Here is a 23,568-nt window from a genome sequence, read left to right as displayed (position 1 = left end):
AAACCACTATACCAAACTGCTGAGAAACATGAGTCGTTTTAGAGATTTTGCACTAGAATACCTACTCACTCCACGATCACACGTCCCACCAGCTCTACAGCACAGAGTCAGAGCAGGAGAAAGGCAGTGACATGACTGCACTGCTCTTGCACGTCATCCAGGGGGCCCCAAATTCAAAGGAACCTTGTAATAAGACAGGCATTCCCAGGGTATGCTGGTATTTATTTGGGAGGTTGAGTTGGGCTTCATACTGTAGGTCCTATCCATCATCACAGCTTCTCAAATTAACCTTCTGTCATGTCACCTAGTTTATTACATGTACTTCACTTCCTCCCAAGTTAAGTATAATATACCAATCATCATAAAACTCAAAAGAAAGTAAGGTCATGAAACTCATAAAACTCATTAAAAGTAAGGTCAACAACTCAGGAAAGAAAGTTTCATTTTGGAACTGAAAAAGTCTCGTAAAAAAACTTTAGCATGGAAAATAAAAGATTAGACCAGTGGTTCAAGGAAAAAATATCTTTTCTCCATTTTGTTTTCCTTGCTTGTAAAATTAATATCGGAAGTTTACTAACATTTTCACTTTTCCACTAACTGCAAGCCTTGGCACTGCTTCTTACTAATGCCTTGTGATAGAAAGCAATTTTAATTTTTTTTCTTTGAGTGCTTTTAAGTCATTCTAGAAAGTGTGCTACCTGAAGCATCAAGTAAAAACCAGGAACAGACCGTATTCTTTCTAATGATACCGCAGTTTTTAATTGAAAAGTATTTATTTTCCAAGACTGTCTCTGTCACTAGACAATTTCAAACTCCACAAAACAGAATATAAACATGATTTATGGTAAATTCATATCTTCATTTCTACTGCATGGCTTTCTGTGTCTACATTGAGCTTTTAGCTTTTTATAACAGGAAACAATGAAAAAGATAACTAATATTAAGGAACATTTCAAACTCAAACTCTAAGCCTTGGGCTACAAATTGCAACACTTAAAATACTTCTATTTAAAAATCATTATTTTAATACTTAAAAACAGAAGTGGCTAGTGCTGTGGTCTTTCAATTGGATGTTATGGCGAGGAGAAGTAAAGATGACGTTTTTTAAGTGTATGTTACCGTTTTTCTCCTCAATTTAACTTTAGGTTAAACAAAGTCTATATAACACACTACTAAACAGAATGCATGTCAGCATACTGTAATTAGCCTGTTACTGTGATACACTATATTTAAGTCCCATCCACTGTAACAAACATTAAGACATTTAACATAGAGAGACAATACCACAAACCTGAGAATCTGCTCCACCTGAGGCAAATTTTTCACCACCTTTTGAAAAAGCCACAGAAAGTACAGGTCCCTGAAAGAAAGAAAATCAGCATACAGTAAAATTATGCTATTGCTGTAATCCTAATATTGTAATGCAAGAAGAAAAACACCTATGCCATTATCTAATATAAATAGATTTTTCAATTTTAATAAGGAACAATTTAACTGTCGTGAAATTTTTGCAAAACAACTTGACTGAAGAGTTAATATTGCACATCTTTGTAAGATGCTGCACTACAATTACTGCAATCAATACTAGGAAAATAGTGGCATTTCCCTTAGATTTCATGCTTTAACACTGCAATGAAAAATTATCAAGTATGTATTACATTACTCAAGACAATGCACTTGAGTGATTCATTATCAAAAGTAAGGTTTGTTTTGCATTAACAGGAAAGGGATAAGATGTCCGCCATTCTTCACAAGAGTTATCTTCCATAAGCTTTCCCCCCCTTAGAAAGCACTGCTTTTCAAAAGACAAAAAGACTAAATGTGCCAAATAACTGATTTTGACAAGCAAGAAAGTGAATTATTAATTAATTCAGAACATTATCTATTACTTAACATTAAGCATGCATACAATAATAACAGATTAACTGCATGGTTGTAGGTAGAAGTGATGTATTTCCTTGTGTGCTTGTGACAAGGTGTATTAATACAACACTTTGCTGTCCACTAAAGTTTATCCGCGAGTTGCAAGATACAAGACATAGTGACATAAATGTTACTTTCCCTTTGAAAAGGCACTGAATAATCTATTAAATTCTTCATTTAAATAGGATTATTGTGTATACCTTGTGTCCATGAAGAGTGTAAATAAGTCTTCCTTCTAAGAGATCCAAAATCTTAACGGTACCATCAGTAGAAGCAGTGATGAGATAGTTACCAGAAGGATGGAACGATACACAGTTAACCCCTGCTCTGTGAACTAATTTACAGAAGACGATATTCAAATACTATAGATACCTACTAACAGCAAATGTACACTTTACTAACAAAAAACATACACTTTATTTCTTCACTCTTCTAATTCCCAAAGAACAACCTACTTCATTTAAGAGGAAAACAACCAAAGTGCTGGGGCATAGCAGACTCTCCAAAGTATTTGATTAGTTCTGTTTTAAAATTAAGAGAAGCATTGCAAAGGAATAATCAGGATTCATTTTGGGTTTTTAGGGTTGCTAGACCACAAACATTACTTGCAAAATGTCAGTATGACCTGTTTGTCCACTTTCCCCAGTAAGGAATGAAATCATATAATCTAAGTAAATCACATTTTATTGCCAAGAGCTCCATTCTAAAGAAAATACAGACTACGTTGTTTTTACCTTTGTAATGCTGCAGTAACTTGTTCATTCGAATATCCCACAGTTTCACTGTATGATTGGAACCTGCAGAAGCTATACATGTACCACTTGGGTTGAAATCCACAAAATTTGCAAATCTAAATATAATTAATGAAGATAGATTGATTACATGTTTCTATGGAAATAGTGAGAGAGATATATATGTGTGTGTGTGTGTGTAAAAAATACTAACACTGAGTTAACACAAACTTATGTGGAATCCACCTGTATGGAAACTCAAATAAGGTTATTTCAAGCATTTGAAATATGCATAAGAAAACAAGATGTGCACGATATGTCAGACTGTATAATCTGGCTTTTGTTATAAAGATAGTATAATTGTCCTGACTCAAACCTTCACAGTTTGTGTTGGAGTATGAAGTTCCTAGAAGAAAGTGCTGCAGAGTTTGTAAGCTGCAAGTAAAATAATTTTGTCTAAGAGCAAAATATCTAGCTGTAACATTTTAGCTTGGAAAAAGGACAGAGACAGCAGTCACAAAATTAGCAAAGCACACATACAAGATTAGTATTCCATTGTATTTTTTAATTAAAACTCTGGTTCCAATATGTTTAACAAAACTGCAAACGAGTAAAAGCAAGTATTTTCTAAACCTAAATACAGCAGGTCACTAAAGATAACAGAATACTGTTTTCACCAACAAGTGGAGAATTCTTAAGCTTCTCTTCCTTGCTGAAACATCCAATATCAAATAGTGTTATCGAAATAGAGGAAAAACAGGAAGTGTTTAAATATCCAAGAACAATCTGACTTCTCTCTGGCCTATTTCTTGACTATAGGAAAACATCAGTGTGCAGAAAAGTGCAGCCAATTAGTCTCTTCATAAAAATGTGAAATTAATTATTTTAGTTGACATGGGTGGTAAAAGAAGTTTGATCTATTTTCAGATAAAACATATATATGTTAACACCACAAAACATGAGTTTAATCTCATTAAAACGACACATTTACATTTCCCCATTTTTGCAGTAACACTTACCCTCCATAATCTAAGAGGCTATCAATACAAGTTTTATTTCTTGTGTCCCAGATCTTAACAGATTTATCCTCACTGCAAGATGCTATTAGTCTTCCATCAGGTGAAAATCTGGAATATGCAAGCATATACATTACTAAGCAACTGACACTACCTAGATTAGCATTAGAGATATAAATTGCAAGATACCAGTACCAGGAAAGCCTGTTTGGAATTAAAATGTATAACACTCAAAGAACATTTGAATTTCTCCTGGAGTAATAAAACTGAAAAGCTTCTTCACCCACTTCCCCCCACCCCATTTCACAATCAACTACAACTAAAACCAGCCATAAAGCAAGAGAAGGTGGCAGTGGGGAGGTAACAGCAGCCTAAGGTTATCACTTCAGATGCCAGAGATTATTATAGAAAACTATAGGCAAAAAGACAAAGAGGACACAGTAGAACCTTGCATTCAATTTTAACCTACATATATATTCTCCTGTGAGCTCTCTCTAGACACACAAACTGTCAGCAAAATATTCATGATTATTCATAGACTGTCGGACTAGGTTTTTAAACAGGAAAATTGATCTGTCTGTAATTTCACCAATCCTTATTATTTTTCCATATTGAGCAATTGCACAAGGACATTAGAACACTGTTCAAGAACTTCCACAGATGATTTCCTAGAGTTTTAATTTTTCTTCTCAACGATCAGATACTTTGGAACTTTGTAAGGCTCTGTACTTCACCAGTGTTAAATTTCTTTCTCAAGAGATTTAAATGAGGCCTCTCAGCTGCAGATTTTCCATTAATATGGAAAAAAAAAAAAAGAACACCAGCAAAAGAACAATCTTTTCTTGTCTTTGAAGAGCTGCCCTGACTTTAAATAGAATGCGATCTTAACTTGCGGTACAAAGACCATTTCTTTTACCTTTTCCAATTACATAAGCTTAACTCATTTTGACTCATGACCATTATTTCACATCACTACTGTTCCAAGTATAGTTGAGAAAACCCCCATCATGCATAATAAATATAGAAACAAGTGAATGCTGTGAAATAAGTTAATAGAGCACAAAAACATATGGGACTGGGGAAACAGACAGGATACTTACTGAAAATAAACACAGAAGACCTTATTTGTCCTTTAAAGTAAAAGAATTAACAGCCAGTAACAAATTTAATATGTGCAGATATTAACACAGAGCAAGCTTTCAGACTTCAACTAGAAGATATGACATGTGCGTGTAAGATTGATTTATTAAGATGTTGTTATTATTAGTGATAGACGATCATTTATCATCCACAGATTTTTCTTCTTAAGAAATAAAAGAAATAAAGACATAAATAAAGACATAAGAAATAAAAACATCTTGTTAGGAGTTCTGCTTCTTTAAAAAGAGAATAAAAATAACGCTTACTTGGCACAGCGAACCCAGTGAGTGTGTTGAAATAGGGAAAACAAAAGGCTCTGACGGCGAACGCTCCATATTTTTATTGATTTATCATTGGATGCTGAAACTAGAAAGTGGCCATCATGCGAGAAGTTCACACTACGAACAGATGCTGTATGACCTTTCAGTACTGATGATTCTCCATGACTAGGAAAAAAGCCACCAAACCAAAACGCAATTATATTAAACTGAAAGAGTTTAAAACCCTGTAAAACTCAACATATTTGGAATCTTATCCAAATGGAAAAGCAATGTATACAGGCTAAATCTTAGTGTTGCTAACTAGCAGCATTAGCCTACACGCAGTATTTGGAAGAGAATTTATTATATTTTTGATATAGTAATCTACAAAATGCTTAAGACTTAAAGAAACATCGGTCTTTCCAAGATCATTCTGAATAACTCGTAATCACTACTACTTGAGAACAGTCTAAGATGACAAGTCAATTAAAATTTTTTTTTTTTCCACAAAAATGCTATTTTTTTCCTTCATCACTTGTCCCTTCAAAATGAAGTGCAGCCATGCAATGCTTATTAAAAGAAATATATCCTTTAAGCCAGAGGAATACTACCAAGCATAGTCCTACACATGTGAAATTATGACCTCTGAATTACTGTATTTGTTTTCAGAAACTACAGAATATTCAGTAAAGAGCAAAGTAACACAGTAAAGAACTGCGTTGCTTGTGCTCCCAGTCTCTGTTTCTGTCAAAGCCCAGTCAGGGATGTGGGAAGGAAAGAGAAACTTTTCTTGGGTAAAGACTCCAGTATTCCTGTTGTACATTAATGAAACACATAGCCAGCATTGCCCAGTTAGACTCACATGCAAGGAATCCATAGTCTGACAGTACGATCTTGAGAAGCTGAAGCAAGGAGCTGCCCATCTGGTGAGAACTGTACGCTGGTCACCGCTTCCGCATGGCCTACAAATTTGTAAACTCTGCATTGCGTCTTCAGCTTCCACACCATAAGAAACCTATCCAAAGAGGAGGTAGCTGGCAAGAAATAAAAGGTATTAAAAGTCCGGTCTGTGTTATTAGGAAAAAAAAAAACCAACCACACAAACACAGAGCTAATGACTATGGATCTGGATTCACCAGTGAACTCACCGGGTGTTAGGGGTAGGGAGCAGTTATTGGGTTTTAATGGATACTTGGCCTGAGCAGAAGCCTGGCAGCCAGCAATGCCAACATCAGGCTTTTGGAAGAACATCAGAAGACTGGGAGGTGTAAAAGATAATTCTTAACAGGTAACTCCCACACACATTAAGCAAACTGGCCTACAAGTACTTTAAAGATAGAGAACAAAAAAATCCAAAGCCAAACATCATGCACATGTCATTAAGTATGAATCCAGATTTGGTGTTACCTAATACTTTGAACAAGAGACAAATTCTTCAGTGATCTCCCTTTGATCTCCGAGATGGAATTTGTTTCAAGCATCAAGTGCTTAACTCTGAAAAGATGGGTCAACTTAAACTCACGAGATCATTTCTAAAACACTTCAGATATCTACACTAGTGAATATGATAATTCTGTAATCTGAATTAAGTACCAATTTTTTAGTACTAACATGTGTCTAGTTCAAAACACAATGTGAAGTTGTCGGTCTGAAAGAGATAAATGTATTATTTTTTTTGTAATCACTTTACAGGTGGACCATCCTATCTACATTTGACAAGGCAGAAATCCAGACCTTGATCATTTTTAGGAAACTGTAAGCAGCAAAAGCAATGAACAGTTGAATTAAACTGATAAGTGTGATATCCCTCCACTCCCATTATCTTCACATCTTAAGTGCTAGCACACAGGTCACAAATAAAAACAAGGGATTCACACTTCCACCTCGCAATTATAAAATTCCTAGCCCTAGTACAGAAAAGGAGGGAGAGAAGGAACAGGGACCTCCTGGAAGTTGAAGACATGGTTCTTCCCTTCCCAACCTCTTTCACGTACCAACATAGCACAAAGGAACAAAGTCTGTTTATTAGCACATGTATCAAGGCAAGCCTCAAACAAAATATCAGATATTAAAATCTCCTTAGGAATTCAGCAGAGATTATTTTTACTCACAAAAGGCTAGCTTCTGGTAAAAGACATGGGACCAGACTATCCCTATGCCCATACCAATATGCCTAAATTTGACATAGAAGTATAGGATACTCCCCCTCCCACCTTTTCAGAATTCTCTTTTACAGCAGGCTCTTTCTAATTGTACTTGAATGATTTCTTTTTTCCCTTTGATTCAGAAAAATGTGACCTAGAGTGGCATAAAATAGAAAGGAAAAAATGAAATGTAAGCCAAAACAGAATTTGAAGGCATCACATTGGGAACACGGAACAGACAAGATCGATGGTTTCTAAAAAGAAATAATGCACAAACTGCCAATTACCTGTGGAACACTAAGAGGTGCCTTATGAACTGCACAAAGGCCATGTAATACCAGCCCTCTTTGCTTTCAGTTCTAAAAACTGAAGGAAATATTTTAAAAGGTGATAATACAATAAATTCAAAACCCAGTTTCTTGCAGCTTACTCTCTCACAGATGGATTATCCCACGGTTAATGAGACACAAGCAGTGACCTGAAGCTCTCCTTTCCCTGGGACATCGACAAGCGTCTTCCTTGTTCTCCCTCTGGACTCCCTGTTGTCTAAGCTCACACAGCATCCTGAAATAGGCTTCTGCCTTGAAGCCACCCGCTCATTACCATGACACTCAAAGGCTGTTATTATCTCCGATAATACAGTTCCAGCCCAGCAGACACCACCCCAGGGGTGGTAGAGGGCAGGGGTTCAAGACCTGCATGGGAAAGAGGGAGTAACTGAGAGATCCGTTGCAGAATTATTTTCCTAAGGCTGATGTGAGTCTTTATCTGAATGGTATGAGAGGCATAAACTCAGAAAAGGGAACTCCAAGACAAAACTCTGAATTTACATTTAACTATGGCCCCTATCCTGCCAAGGATGCAGCCAATGCCCAAGCATTTTGCTGTATGTTAAACATTTTATCTTGGCTAACCACAGGCACTAAATACAAGGGTCTACAAGGTAACAGTGTTGCCAGCAATAATTCCTATTATCAATACTAATCTTAAAACAGTTTTATACATGAAAACTCTACTGTAAGTTTATTACTATCAAATAAACTTCTCGGTTTTTCTTTTAATTCCATTTAAGGGATTTTGCCTACTTTATAACAATGCTTCTCCGATTCACTCAGGCACAGTATCTTAAGAATCGCTTCTTTATCCTTTTACGCATTTTTCTCCCCTCAAGTTTGTGCTGTCTATGCATTTAAGTGTTTGAAAGGAGGGGAGCAAGGACCTTCCAGGACAGATTACACACGGGGTCCTACAGCAATGCAGACCGGCCCCAGTTGATATGTTCTGTCAGCACTTGCTAAGTACACCAGCACCCTGCAGTCTGACTTTCAACTGCCAGACCACCAGTAAACGGTCCACAATGGATCTCTAAGGCTAATTTAAAGTACTGGAACTGAGACAGAAGAAACACAGAAGGTCCAGAACAATTTTTTAAGATGGTCTGCACCATAAACAGGTCTGTTACACATGCTCCTTGGAGAAAACACGACATAACCAGAACCTTGTTTATAAGGGGAAGACAAAATTTGTCCTTGCTGTAGTAACAAAAGTATTTGATCAACTGCAAAATATAACTAGAAAGAAAGCTGGAAGTTTTCACTGAGCGGATTCCAATACGCAATTTAGTCTAGTTTATAAGCTCAGTGAAATTTTTTTCTTTTTTTTTTAAACATCAGTGCTTTCTGTACACACCCAAGTACAGCTAATGCATCTCTAGGTAATTTGTTTTTCTGGTGATGAGTCATAACAGAATTGAACACAAAAGAATAAAGACTTGGCCTTCTGCAAAGGCCAAGTTTACACACCACTTTGCTGCAGTTCCCTAAACAAGCATCTGGACTTCGCATGTGCCACCAAAAAAAGTTTTTTTGGTATTTGCAATGAAACCAAGTTCAACTTATAAGTTGTGAATGTTGATGGTATACATTTTCATATATACACGTATATATAAAGACACAAGTTGCTGCAATATGGAATTACCATTACGCTCCACTATCCAGAATACCACAGTAGTGACTATAAGAAAGTTTTGCAAAGATCAGAAGAGACGTGCTTAGACAGGCTTTAACAGCTAGACATACCCCTTGGGCACCCTTTCCCGGCCTCCCCCAATACTCCAATCTCCAGTATAATTAAATCACTTAGTGCAAGAATTACAGGTCAGATGGAGTACAAGGCTGTGCACATGATGTGCGTGTGAATATTCAACCACCACCAAGAAAACCCACACACTTTACAGGAACCTTGCAAATCTCAGTATGGTAAGGTGCAACATCACTATACAAACACATTTAACAGGTATTCACAAGATTTCCTATTGGGAGGAAAACAATTATTAATTGAACCTCTGTCAAGGGAACCAATCTGGAATTCTAAGCACAGTGGATAAATTACGAAGAATTTTTCATAACTCCCATAAGTTCAAGTTCACGGCAGATTTTATTGTATACTCTATGTACTTACGCAAGTGAAAGAGAACTGAAAAGAGTCAGCACACTAGCCAGACATTTAATTATCATTCTGGATTTTATTTTTTCCAAAAGAAACCCCAAAGCCCTCCCACATTTATTCAGTGTTAAGTTTACATTCAATTTCTTTTAAGTCACTTAAAATCAGTAGTTTAAAATATATACAAGTGTTCCCCAAATTTTCAAAGTCTAGCAGAATAGAAAAATCTTTCAGAGTTTCAGATTTTCCAGAAATCTTTACACACTGAAAAACTGGAGTATTTCTGTAGAATTGCTGCAACTCAGTTCAAAACTAGGGAAACTTGAAATGGCAAGTTTTGGTTTTTTTTTTTTTTTCCTTCTCTGCCTCTCTCCTTCTCTAGCCCCTCTTCCCCTCTCAACCTTTTTATTCCCATTCAGAAGAAATTTAGTTTTTTTAACTTTAGGGCCAGGTTATTTACTTTCGGGGTTTTTTTCTTTTAGTTTTTATATAACCACAAAAATAGAATAGCAGGTGGAGGGAGGAAGAAGTGTTCAGATACACACAAATTTTAAGAGGCAGATTCACTTAGACTTATTGCTTAAATAGATAAGGAACACTTCGAATGTCAGTTTTAACTTGAAGGTAGTTCTTTATATGAAATTTAGTTTTTGCCAAGTCCTAAAAAAGTTAATTGTATAAAAGTTGCATAGTCTATATTCACACCATTTAATTACTTTCATCTGAGGAAACATGCATTGCACATACAATTTATGCTCTGCCATGTAGGAGAACCCAGGTCTTTTTCCTGTCATTTCTATTGGATATAACAATCTACTGCAAGCTTTTCACAAAAGCACATACTTTTATATAATTTATTGCCCCAGTACATAAGGACTGGCTGCCTTTTAAAATTTGATAAATGGTTCACAACTTGTAAGTCCACAAAAGAATTCCTTGCTGCAGAGCGGAATGGAATTTTTCAGGAATGTCACCCTTATATAGTAAAGAAGTGCCCTTTTTAAAAAAAAAAGTCAGCTTAGGGAAAAAAAAAATAATCAAATTGCAAGTAAGCTCCTAAAAATAAGTTAATGACTTAAAACAACCCATGCCACACAGTGGCAAACAATTTTAGCATGATTCAACGCTACATCCTCAGCTCCAAATTTTCTTCCCCCTCTATCTTAGCCTGCTTCAACCCAAAGCTCTCAACTCTTTAAACCACTAAAATTCAAGAATATATCTTAGTTTACTCTCGCTTTATTTTTGGCAAGTCTTCACTTATTTCAGGTCTCACTTGCTCCCTTTTAATCCTTCTACCTACTAACACCTGCAGCAAATGCATAACTACTACATTCCTCAAGCGTCCAGATTCTTAATGCTCAGTAGGCTCAAATTCCTACCTACCAGCTCCATGTTGAGAATTACTACGCTGTGGCTACTGAAGAACATTTATTACTTCGGTGAAAGTAATCAAAAAAGCTGGAATGCCTGAAACATTAAGATAAGTGTTCAAGTTAAATCATATAAATCTAAAAAACACTGATATTAACACAAGATTCCTTTTCAAGTACACAATATATCTATCACATCTACTGTTTATAATCACACTCAGATTAGCGACATGATTCAAGAATCAATATTCTTCAAAACTCAGCAAATAGGATACAGAAAACATTCTAAATAAGTTGTTCTGTAAATCACCTAACCAACAAATCTTGGTTTTCTCCAAGCTGCCCTTTGCCTTTTTAACTGCCTTCACTTCAGGGACTCCAGCTTCCCAACCTTACCCAAGGTCTCCCATGGTACTATTGTGACTAGCAAGAGGCAGCATATGCTGCATTACTTCAAAACTCTACCTAGGGCTGATGTATGCCAGCTGTTGTCAAAACACACGATGCAAAATAAAACAGCTCAAGTTTTCCTCTGTGTCTCCTTCCTCCACCCCACTGACAGACAAAAAAAAAAAAAAAAAAAGAAAGGATGCACGGTATAGTCCCTAGGATGCCAGGCTTAACATGGAAAAACTTACACAGAGGCAACATAAATATTAAATACATAGCTACAAAACAGCAGTAGCTAATGTTATTCTATGCTTTCTCCCCTTCTCCATTACCTTTAAACAGAATTCTTACTCGTAGCCATACCTATTTCTTCCCATTTGTGGTACCGCCAGCATGTCCTCAGTTCCGCTGCTACTACACTCTTCTCTAAACGCGTGAGAGCTCCTGAGTCACCCTCATGAGGTAAGTTTTCCAGAATAGGCACAAGACTGCAAAACAGTGCCAAAGCCCATCTACTAGAAAAAATTCTTTTTCTTCAATGTAATATAGCTAGTTGTCACCCTGAAACCCTTAAGAGCATGCAAATTCCCAGAAAACTGCAGAATATTACAAGGCTTAAGATTCAACTTTCCACATCAACATGAGTTCAATCACATGCTACAGCAGCATTACTTAGGGTGTTAGATACATGTGTTATAAATGTATCTGCAACATAGGTCAGTTAATTCCACTGCAAGGACCTTAACTTTTACTTCTGTTAAGTAAAGAAGCTTTACTTTCATGTAACATTATCTTGCAAGTTTAATGTGTATAATTTTTTTTAAGAAAAAAATACCTCCTCATTCCACGCAAAAGCCTTTGTTTTACTCTAATGAAGACAGACTGGAGTAAGAAAATAACAGATCAAAATTTTACAAAAATAAAAGGCATTAGATCTGTATTCAACATTTTAGAAACTAAACCCCAGTATTTACTTTTTCTTTCCATACAGTTCACCACAGAGATAGAGCTTCTACACCACTATAGACGCATCTGAAGACATTCCAAGGTATACAATCAAGCATCACTATCTGCTCACGCATGTAAAAACCTTGGAGACCACAGTCCATTAGATTTGTACTACCAGCAATTATTATTTCTCATATTTCCAAATCTGATTTTTATCTGCAGCATTACAAGTTCTCATTTGCACATCAGCACGCCCCTCAGTTGTACGATAAGCTGTAAGGCACTTTCCTGAATGAGGATGATAGATAGTTCCATCTTCTTTGAAATGCCATATAATAATTTCTGGGATAGGAGATCCATCTTTTGGGCAGTTCCTCATACCTATAAAATCTTCATGCTCAGGGACTTCAGCACATAGCTCAGTTACAGAGTTAAATCTAATCTCCTTATTTGATGTGTATTCAAAAAATTGATTGCCTCCCTGACCATGACATCCAAAGAGAGAAAGGTGAGCCCCAGTAGGATGATGTTCTGGTAAGACATAGTCAAGGCATTCCGAAGGTATTCCTGCACTGCGGATAGCACCATGCCAGCCAGGACGATCTTCTGGTACATGCAGCTCAGGAAATATGTTTTTTAAATACCAGTTAAAACTCTTGCATTTCAAACGCTCCCTTAGTATTTTTCTTTCAGAAATATCTCCATAGTTTTCTTTTCTGGCTGAAGGATTTCTGTTGTAAAAATGCTCTTTGTACTCATCCATCCACACCTCAGCAGCACGTGCCGTGTTCTGCAGGAAATTCGGTCTAGCATATGGTGCACGCTTTGGAAACACATGGCCTACATGGGAGCATGGATGAATTTCCAAAATGCCTCCACACTGCCAAACCCTAAATGATAATTCTAAGTTCTCCCCGCCCCAAACATCCATTCCTGTATCATAGGTACCCAGGTACTCAAAATACTTCTTACTGACAGCAAACAAGCCACCAGCCATAGTTGGGGATCTGATTGGGTCGGTTTCAGATTTGCGCCTGAGACGTTCGTGTTTAGGCACCGAGTGCCACTGGAATGTTAGCCGCCAGTCAAACCCCCCGATCATGGGCTCTGACGTTTGCATGTAGTATTCAAATGTTTTCCAGTCAATGGTGTCAATGACAGGACAAACAATAACAGTCTCATTCTCAGCAATCCTCTGGAGCAGTGGTTCCAGCCAGCCGGAGACACATTCACAGTGACAGTCCAGAAACGTGAGGACATCACCAGTAGCAAAAGTGGCGCCAATTAAACGTGCACGAACCAATCCTTCTCGTTTGTTTGTTCTTATCAAACGAACTCTTTTCAGACTGCTTATGTATTTTTCAAGTTCAGTCTTCAAATACACTTTGTCACTCAAGTCATCCACCAGTATAATTTCTTTTAGAAGCACTGAAGGTGATGTTTCAAGAACACTATGTATCGTCCGTAGCAACGTTGACCAGGCTTCATTGTAGAAAGCAATTATAACAGACGTCGTGGGCAATCTTCTGTAGTCATAAGATTTACTTTTACAGCCACTCAGTCGATTATCTTCAATGTGCCGGTGGAGGGAGATTTTATCACTCAAGTAGATATTAATCGCATACTTCTCAATCAGCTCTTCTTCCTGTTTCTTTTCCTCGGGACTCAGCTGCAGGCGAGAGGGCTTACCCCATTCTCCAGGGGCATAAGGATCAGGCGGGGATTTGTCATAAACTGGACGAGCCAAATCCACAGCCTCGCCTGCTCGGTCAGAAAATCGCCTCTCCCATTTCCCTTTGGTGATGCTCTCCACACCGAGGGAGGCCCCGAAGGAAGAAACGGACAGCTCGACCACAAAGTAAGCGATCGTCAAGAAGGCGAGAAACACGCAGCTTTTGCGGACCCACGTCCATCTTCTCGCCAGCCGGATCCTCATCGCAGGCGATTAAGAGCAGCCCCGAGCAGAGAGGGGCTCCGCGAACTGCTGCTGGCTGCCCCCCGCGTCCCCAGCACGGAAGGGGCTGCGGGCACTCCCGGCTTCGGGCTCGGGCGGCCGGCCGAGTTCGCAGCCAGTCCCTCGGTGGCGGGCCCAGAGGCCTCCCGGGGGACGGCGGGAGGTGCGGGGCAGCAGCGGAGGCACGGAGCAGCCCCCCCCGCCCCTCCGGCCTCGGCGCTCCCCTCACTTACTTCCTCCTCCTCCTCTCTCGCCGCGGGACAAACCCCTCCTCCCGCCTTGTGGTTTGCTCAAAAAGTTGTCGCTTAAGGAAGGGGCAGAGACTCCTCGGCCCGCCCGGCCGGCGCGGGAGCCCGCCCCGCCTCCGCGGGAGCCCGCCCCGCCTCCGCTCCCGGACCAGCGTCCGGAAAGGAGGGAGAGGGGGAAGGAGGGAGGGAAGGGAACGAGTGAGCCGCCCCGCCCGGAAAGCAAACGGCGCCCTGCCCCGCCGCCGGCCCCCCGCACTCACCCAGCCCCGCGCCATCCGAGTTGAAGGCGACGCCCGTCACCGCCGCTCTGTGGCCTCGGAGAGGCCGGATCAAGACGGGGTCCTGCTGGGGGAGAGGGTGCGCGCCGTCAGGCCCGGGGTGCGCGCGGCTCCTTTTCCTGCCCCCCCACCCTCAGGAACCGTTAACGTCCCGCACGCTATGGCGAGGGCTCCCCGCAACCCGAGCGCTCCCACCGGCGGGCGCGGCGGCCGCACCCGCTGTAGCCGCGCAGCCCTCGGCGCCGGGCGACACCCGCCGGCCGCGCGCCCCAGAGCCTGGCCCTTACCAGCGGGGAGGCCATGGGCGGAGCGGGGGGCGCCCGCGACAACGGTCGCTGCCGGAGCAGCGCGGCAGCCCCTCAAACACCCCGCGCTCCAGGCGCGGCCGGCCGAGCCCCGAATTCATCCGCGGCGCCCCTTGCCGGCCGCCCATTCGCCGGCCGCCCCGCGGGGGGAGAGGGGCGTGGCCGCCGATCGGTGGTGTAGGTGCTCGACTCCCTCTTAAAGGCGTAGGGCCGCAGCTCCCCGCCCCCTCACCCCCGTGTTGCCTGGCGACCGCGGGGCGCCGCCTCAGCGGTGTCCGGCGCGGGGAGGTTTCCCCGGGCGGGCCCAGGTTTCCCCAGGCGGGCCCAGGCCCGGGGCGGAGCGGCCTCCTCGGTCGGGCCGGGGCAAATAATTACAGTGTCTTGTCTCCGAGTGTGTCCGTTGGTGAGGACGCTGAGGTGCCGCCGGGGCGTTTAGGTGGGGCGTTCGGTGGGTGCTGCGGCAGGAGGCGGGAAACCCGGCCTGGCGGTTATTATTGAAATAAAAAACAACCCCAAATTGCAGTTTTTCCTACCAGCCTGTGAGGGAAACCCCCTGGTTCTCCAGGCGGGTGGCAATGGGGTGTGCTCAGCGGCACCGCCGGTGCTTCATCTGGCCTTTTTTAATGCTCTAAAAAAGTACAATGCCCTTTTTTTTTTTTTTTTTTTTTTTTTTTTTTTAATAAAAGCCCACAACACAGAAATAGTGGTGTCAGTAGTGCTGTGAACGTTTAGGCAGCTTCGTGATAATTTAGATAAGGGAACCAATCTCACTGAAAAAATACTGCTCCAATAGCAATGCTAGTCAAAAGAGGGTTTTAACATCAGTTAGCAAAAGGGAGGGCTGTGACAGCAAAACTGTCATTCCATATGCAAGTGTTCATGAAGAAGTAACTTATACCGCAATTACCCTTTTTTTTTTTTTTTAATCCATTTAAGTCTGCATTTTACAGAGTTTTATCTGACATTAGACTCTTAGATCTACAGAATCAGGTCAGTAATTAGGCCAACGTGTAAGATTTGTCAGTTATAGGACAGTTCTAAATCAATTGTGTTTAACCATGAAACGTACATTTAAAATAACACTTTTTAAAGTGCTGAAAAAAGCAGGATTATCACGACAAGTGTTTAAGAAGGCTTCCATGAAAATCTGCTTGCCGGTCTTTGCACTGATGTTATGCAGGCTGATAATTTGCCTCTACAGCTTCAGAACATGAGTTGGTTTTTTTTAAATAAAAGTGGTGGGACAGGACACATTGGCTTTAACTTGCACCTAACTAATGCTACAGTTTTATGTCATTATTTGTTCTTGATTTGGTTTGGGGTATTTGGGGTTAGTTTTTTCTACACAGATCACTCACCCATCCCTTTGTGCTAGCTCCCATGATTTAGTTATCACAAAGTAAAACATGGCATTAAAAAGAGTTGGTAATGATAAAACTTAAATGTCCCACATTCTACCACGTTGCAGGAATAGTGAGTTAACCAGATAAACTTAAATTCACTTGGCCCCTTCACCGTTTCCGAAGTCTTCCAGCTCTTTCTCAACTGTTTTTCCAACTATCCTCTTTCTCCTAGGGTTTACCAGCTGTGAATGACGCCTCTCAGCAGGGAGACACCCAAGCTCCATTTAGATCCTCTGGGAAGCAGGTTTACTACCAAACTTTGAGTGATCTTACGTTATTCTGTCTTCTCCTTTCCCTTTTTTTTGAATGAGAGATACTACACTCTGTGCTGCTGTAATTGTGTATTATGGTATCTCAGTATCTCTGGTACCTTATGTTCTCAGGTTCAGATGTGTTCAGAAGCTCCTTAAAACCCAGTGGAGAGGAGTACGTGTCATTTTATGTACAAGCTGAGCTAAATGACAATTCCCAGTCATACTGAATCTTTTTCCTTTTGCCTTCCTCACAGCTGCTACACTTCCCGCGGCTCGGTATCTTTTACTCATTTTGGGGTGCTAGCAATAAACTGGAGTCTGCACCTGCCCAGAAAATTCCTGAATTGCCAGGTGACAGGCATGAATCAAAGGCACGACTGTGACTACTGAGAGAAAGAGGGTGGTATCCCTCTTTCTACAAATAGCTAGAAGAGTGTTTCTGAAATCGTAGGGCTTACAAAGTTAGTCTGTTCCTTGCTGCTTCTCCTCACCTGAGAGTGTTTTGAAGACTCCCCAAATGCTTGTAGGAAGCAAAGTACTCCCTTGCCACAGACATGTAATTAGCTATAATAACTGTAGTTATAAAGCTGGCAGGTAATAGTTTTTATGCTGATTATTTTTTCTCATTAGCATGCATAAATGTTATTTTTAGAATGATTGTAAGATTATTGTAATTCATAATAATTCAATACAATTATGAGTTGGCATTGTCTTTCTAAGGTTGAGAATAACTGTTCTACGATACACAAGTGCAATTTCCTGTATTAAGTTGTTGTGCGCCGTGATGACAATGATAAATGGGGCATCAGAAAACATCTTCCCAGTGTCATGTCTCAGTAGGCTGTTGTTTCAGCAGCTGTGAATGTTGTTTTCTCAGGCACTGAGTTAGGGCAGTTTATGTCCAAACAGAAATTGTGTGTATGGAGGAACATTTTTAAGATTGTAACTCAAGGTTCATGCAGGCTGCATGGTCACTGTAGGAAAGGACCTAGTAAAAGTGCGTGTGGAATTCAAGGACACATAGACAAACTTGTTACCCTTTGTGTGTGTGTGTGTTGCAATGCGCACATAAATTACACTGCTCACCTATGATTTCATAATTATAGAGGTAATACAACGCATGCTCTCAAGGGGCAAATTTAATGTATTACCCCTCCTAAAGTTCCACCATATCTAAAATGAGGAGTTTATAACTTAATGTTAGCATGGAGTTTCAATGTCATATCAGACTCTAAAATAAAACTGAGAACCCCAACTTTAATTGTATGGAATGATATTGGGAGCAGCTGTGTTAGCAGCAGAGCTGTCCAGACCCCCGGAGAGGCCTTTGGCCCTCGGGCTGTTGGCAGAGGGGGGACACAAGCAGGCAGCAGTGCCCCGTGGGGGCTAGAGGGGAGTGTGAGATATGCTTTGCCAGCATGGTGTCAGTTATTCATCCACCTACATGCAGGGGAAGAATGTAGCCTCAGGGCACAAAGATTTAATTATAGGCTGTCTTGCAGTTCTAGAACCATTATACCTTATGCCCCCAGCATCTTTCCAACCTCTGATCCTACCTTTTTTTCTCCTACATCAAAATGGTTATGAAAATAAATATTAAGACTGTAAAGTAACTTGTGGAGTACTGTTGGTTTTTTGGTTTTGTTGAAATTTTCTTATCAAAATCCCATTAAAGTCTGTTTGCCAAGAGCAACAAGACAACAGAAAAGAAAAGGATATCAAGTAGGTACATATAGATTTGAAATGCAAGGATGATCTGGAACATAGATGATGTTAGTTTTAGTCTAAGGAATATCTCAGGGTCTTGAGGGAATTGACAGGCGTAGTTGCTAAGCCATTCTCCATCATATTTGAAATGTCATGACAGTCAGGCGAAGACTCCAGTGACTGGAGAAAAAGGAATATCACACCCAGACCCTGGGAAGTAGTGACCAGTCAGCCTCACCCCTGTGCCCTGTAAGATCACAGAGCAGATCATCCTGGAAATTATGTCAAAACACATGGAAGCTGAGGAGGTCATTAGAGACAGCCAACATGGCTTCACCAAGGGCAAACTGTGGCTGACTAATTTAGTGCCCTTCTATAATGGAGTGACTGCATCAGTGGACAAGGGAAGAGTAACTGATGTCATCTGCCTGAACTTCTTAAAAACCTTTAATACAGTTCCCCACAACATTCTTGCCTCTAAATTGGAGTGATATGGATTTGATGGATGGACTATTAGATAGATGTATAAGGAACTGGCTGGATGGTTGCATCCAAAAAGTTAGTCAATGGCTCAGTTTCCAAATGGAAACCAGTAATGAGTGGTATCCCCCAAGGGTCTGTTTTGGGACCAATACTATTTAATATCTTCATTAAAGACATAGATGGTGGGATTGAGTGCACCTTCAGCAAGTTTGTGGATGACACCAAGCTGAGTGGTGCAATTGATACGATAGAGGGACGGATGCCATCCAGGGGACCTTGACAGGCTGAGTGGTGCAATTGATACGATAGAGGGACGGATGCCATCCAGGGGACCTTGACAGGCAACAGGCTTGAGGAGTGGGCCCATGCAAACCTCATGAAGTTCAACAAGGCCAAGTGCAAGGTCCTGCAGCTGGCTTGGGGCAATCCTCAGTATCAGTACAGACCAATGAATTGAGAGCAGCCCTGCTGAGAAGGACTTGAGGATAAAGGTGGATGAAAAGCTGAACATGAGCCGGTGATGTGCTCTCACAGCCCAGAAAGCCAATCATACCCTGGCTGCATCAAAAGAAGCGTGGCCAGCAGGTCGAGGGAGGTGATTCTCCCCCTTTGCTCCACTCTGCTGAGACCCCACCTGGAGTACTGTGTCCGGCTCTGGAGCCCTCAGCACAGGAAAGGCATGGACCTGTTGGAGCAGGTCTGGAGGAGGGCCGTGAAAACGATCAGAGGGCTGCTGCGGCTGATAGATATTTGAGATATTTCCTTCTTCAGTGTATAGATTGTATTTGTACTAAAGGATAAATAAAAGAACCTAAAGTGCCCGGAGGGGAACTTGTAAAGGAAAACTGCATAATTTAAAACCAGCACTTTAAACCAAATAACCGTCTGGATTAGAAGCTGAGAGCGACAATTACTCTGCCAAAGAACTTGTCTTAAAGTAATTAGACTTTGTATAAAAGTGGGTGTGTTATCCAAAGGGGTTTTTCTGTTTGTTCCTTTTAATTAGATGCTTTTGTATAAAAGATACATATCTCTCTAATGACTACAGGGACTAAATTCCTTAATGTTTCTGCCTGAGTACCCAAACAGCACAGTAAAAATACTGACATAGTAATATGCAGCTGAAGCATACACTGAACTACATTTAAATCTCTTTTAGTGTCACCCTCAATGTCCGACCATTACTCATACTCTCCATAATGTATGTGCAATCTGAGAGTGTTTGCAGCCACTGATTGCATTCTGATAACAGAACTGGTTTGACTATGGAATTTTCTGGGCTAATCCTATTTTGGTGTTTTAAAGCAGTGGCATCACTACCTGGCTGGATACCCTCATGCAATTCCAAATTTAAATAACATCTTTCTCTCTTTTTTTTTGGGGGGTAATGTTTTAATGGATGATCAGTACCAGTAATGTTTACTGTGTTGACAGTAATATAGGTAGGTTGGTAAATATATTTTTTATTTCAATGCACTTGCATCTAGCTTTTCTAAAAATAAGCAAAGCAGTTGTTTTCTAAGTAGATACGTGGCGTGATGGCTCTTTGCCGTTGTATGCGTTACCTGAGAAACTGTCATGTTGCAAAATTCAATGTGTTGGAATCAAGTTACTTTATTAAACTGTTTGGAAATGTGTGTTTAAAATCAAGAAGTATTTATGTGTTTTAGCGGGTTCATGAAGGGTTAGAGCAAGTTTGGAAGAATTTAGTACAATGTAGCAAAGGTTAGAACAAATTTATTAACGCTGCAGCAGATGCCGTATAGAATGGTGTTTATTGAATATCTTCCATTTAGTACTGCTTAACAACAGCATCATCTAGCATAATGTGGATATTGGCTCTAAAAGTGAGTCGATGAAAACTGATGAACAGTGAACTGCTGTATGGAGACACCTAGCTTGGTGAAGTGTCTGTTTAGGTACGTATCACAAGGCAACACTTCACCTAAAGAATCTGGTGAGGAGAATGAACTAGAGAGTGGAACAAACAGGAGCAAGAAAAACCAAAATAAGAAATTTAACTAGAAAAATGAGCTCTTAATATCGCAGCTCACTTAATTTAAAAAAAAAAAAAATGTAGCTTTTATTGAAGTCCAAACTCTGTGAAAACAAATTCTGGCTTAGTGGACAAATTTATGAATAAAAGGTTGCAGTAAATCTATTTGCTGGGTGTTAACAAGGAACTTGGTATTTGCACATTGCAGAATTCATATTAGTAGTTATTTTATAAGTTGATGTGGTTTGTTTTAAACCAGACTACATTAAAACTGCATGGGTGAGGTTTTCAACCATTAAACTGAGGATACAGAGAATATAAGGCATGACAGAACCTAACGCATCTCGTTTGACTCAGCTTTTCAAAAGGAAAACTACTATATGCGTTTGCTTTAAACAGAAAATATAGAGAAGCACCTGTTTTCACCACTTCCAATTACAATTGATCAGTATATTTCAGGACCCCAAAAAGATGTTAGAAACACTCAGAAAAATACACCATTTTTCCTTTGTACATAGATAGACAAACAGATATGCTAATTAGCATTCTTATGCTAATTTATTTTTCTGCTGCTGATGGGAGGGGAAAATGGAAATTAGCTTACTTTCCTGTCTTTGATAAGCTTGCTTGTCTGCACTTCCCCAAGGAGGACTAGGGAAAAACACACATAATATATGAAATATAAATGAACAACAATGGTACAACAGAAAAACTAAAGCAAATGCGACCAGAACTGCCAGGTACAAAATCATGAGAAATGATAACAAATGTTATTACAGAAATAAGTGAGGAAAAACAATGTGCCACTATTATTGGAACACAGGGAACCTAATGGTACCTGAACACCTGCGGCTACAAGTGGAGGAAGGGAGTATGTAGCTGTTAATAAATCACAAGGGGAGGTCAGTGGGTCAATTGGTCTTCTGGGTCCTCCACTACGACTTCCAGCTTAACAAGTCTGTTTATAGTGGCAAAGGAGGGGGAGCACGGCATCCAGCGAGACAGAGAAGGAAGCAGAAGAGCTCACTCAATGGAGCAGGGGTGGTCTTCAACTGCACAGCCTGGTGCATGTACCACGTTTTATCCATGGCATTAGTTGCTTCTGCTAAATGCTTGGTGAAGGCCAGGGTCTGACCCATCAGAGACTTCAGGTGCATCTGTTTGGCACTGTCACAATGCTAGCCTCCCAGCTCCACACCACCCATCCATCGTCTAAAAAGGATCCTTGACTACATATCTCGTGACCGGTCCAGAGGTGACTTGAGCACTGAATTAGAAATGTCATTGCTCTTTCCTCTGCTGCCCCTTTGTGGCATGTATCTAAGGACAGAAACACCAGTTTATTTTACCAGGGCTGAACTAGGTTGAAGTTAGTACGCATAAAAGAACTAGGAGAACTTGATTCCACTCTTCCCTTAGGCTAGTTTCAAGAAGGACAGGAGTAAGGCAAGGTGTTTCTGACCATCAGTGGCAGCTGCTTCAAATTCAGGATTGTAACAGAGAAGACTGGGTCACATGAGAGAAAGAAAACCTTACAGATTCATTTTTTGCCACTTCATAGGCAACCCTAAATGCTAATTGATCTGCCTTCATCATTACTATACCAGAGCAGAGTAGGGACTTCTTTGGTGAAGGAAAGCCTGCATCTATACATTACTTTTTTATTATTTATTGCTGTTGCAGCACTGGCTGCTTGGGCAGGAAGAGCTTTTCGGCATGACAGCTCACAAACCCACGACATGACAGAGTACCACAGATGCTTCCTGCTGCTACCATTTAGATTTTCTCTTGATTATTACTCGTGTGGCTGGTGCACACAGGAAGATGAAGTACTAGTCATTTCAGGCTCTCAGAAGCTTTATTATTAAATACACTATTCTGTTTGGGTTCCTGCATTGAGTATAAAAGCTGCCACCATAAATGAGGCAGCTAGATGATGGTCTGATTCCAAGAGTAAGTGGTGCAGTTGCATCTTATCAAATGCTGCTTATGAAACGATAAAAATCTAACCAATGGGCCCTATTCCACCAATGAGGCATGCAAGTATAGTGGGTCATTTTGGCGGTAGAAAGTCCAAACTGCGAATATCTTCCCCACTCCACACCCCCTTTTCTCTCCTGCAGGAAGGCTGTATACACACCTTGCTTTAAGACTTCTTTCAGGGAAGAAAGATAGAATTAAGGAATCTTATGCTGATCTCAGCATAACGACTGGTTTTGTTTCAGGGAGGGACGACTTCTGAATGGCTGAACAACCCATGTACTGTACAGGGGAGAGAAGCAGAAGGTGGCATCTGCTTGATAGCACAAAAGGGAGGAGGGAGGAATGCCCCTAATTTTCTTGATAAAACAAGTTTGCAAGAACACTGCTCGGGCTCCCTATAGCATTCTGTTGTATCACGAACCATTACTTGTTTTTATCATTTTGCACACTTCTAATCGCAAGGCTGCTGCATATGGACACGCTATACCCAGAATCTCCATCACAGTCCAGTTGGGATTCCGCAGAGTGTTTTACAGTGGCAGTTTGCACACCGGTTCTCTGGAGACCAGTCCCAGCTGTGGGGAGGG

General features: G+C 40.7%; 2 protein-coding genes across 4 annotated transcripts in view; both read right to left on the bottom strand.

The window, feature by feature from the left end:
* The window catches only part of POC1B (POC1 centriolar protein B), a 54,005-nt gene extending 38,698 nt beyond the window's left edge, over nucleotides 1-15,307 (bottom strand). Inside the window, exons 1-8 of one of the 3 annotated variants that reach the window (XM_063322821.1) lie at nucleotides 15,138-15,307; nucleotides 14,833-14,917; nucleotides 5,933-6,104; nucleotides 5,077-5,256; nucleotides 3,674-3,781; nucleotides 2,658-2,773; nucleotides 2,124-2,257; nucleotides 1,292-1,360 (exon numbers count right to left, since the gene is read on the bottom strand). In XM_063322821.1, the coding sequence (XP_063178891.1) occupies nucleotides 1,292-1,360; nucleotides 2,124-2,257; nucleotides 2,658-2,773; nucleotides 3,674-3,781; nucleotides 5,077-5,256; nucleotides 5,933-6,104; nucleotides 14,833-14,917; nucleotides 15,138-15,152 (879 nt within the window). In that variant the 5' untranslated portion in view covers nucleotides 15,153-15,307. The remainder of the gene's footprint in view (nucleotides 1-1,291; nucleotides 1,361-2,123; nucleotides 2,258-2,657; nucleotides 2,774-3,673; nucleotides 3,782-5,076; nucleotides 5,257-5,932; nucleotides 6,105-14,832; nucleotides 14,918-15,137) is intronic. The other 2 variants (XM_063322823.1, XM_063322824.1) reach the window with 2 other exon arrangements.
* Nucleotides 9,652-15,022, bottom strand: GALNT4 (polypeptide N-acetylgalactosaminyltransferase 4). The gene has a single exon (XM_063322820.1). It carries the CDS (start codon nucleotides 14,304-14,306, stop codon nucleotides 12,555-12,557), a length of 1,752 nt encoding a protein of 583 aa, XP_063178890.1. The 5' UTR covers nucleotides 14,307-15,022; the 3' UTR covers nucleotides 9,652-12,554.
* Nucleotides 15,308-23,568: the final 8,261 nt, after the last annotated feature.

Source organism: Chroicocephalus ridibundus, chromosome 1 (assembly GCF_963924245.1).
Source record: "Chroicocephalus ridibundus chromosome 1, bChrRid1.1, whole genome shotgun sequence".
In the NCBI taxonomy this organism is placed as follows: domain Eukaryota; kingdom Metazoa; phylum Chordata; class Aves; order Charadriiformes; family Laridae; genus Chroicocephalus; species Chroicocephalus ridibundus.
This window is presented reverse-complemented; position numbering and strand designations above follow the sequence as displayed.

Bases quoted from the DNA above. Each gene is read 5' to 3' on its own strand.
- GALNT4 (XM_063322820.1), bottom strand. From the start codon at position 14,306: ATGAGGATCCGGCTGGCGAGAAGATGGACGTGGGTCCGCAAAAGCTGC.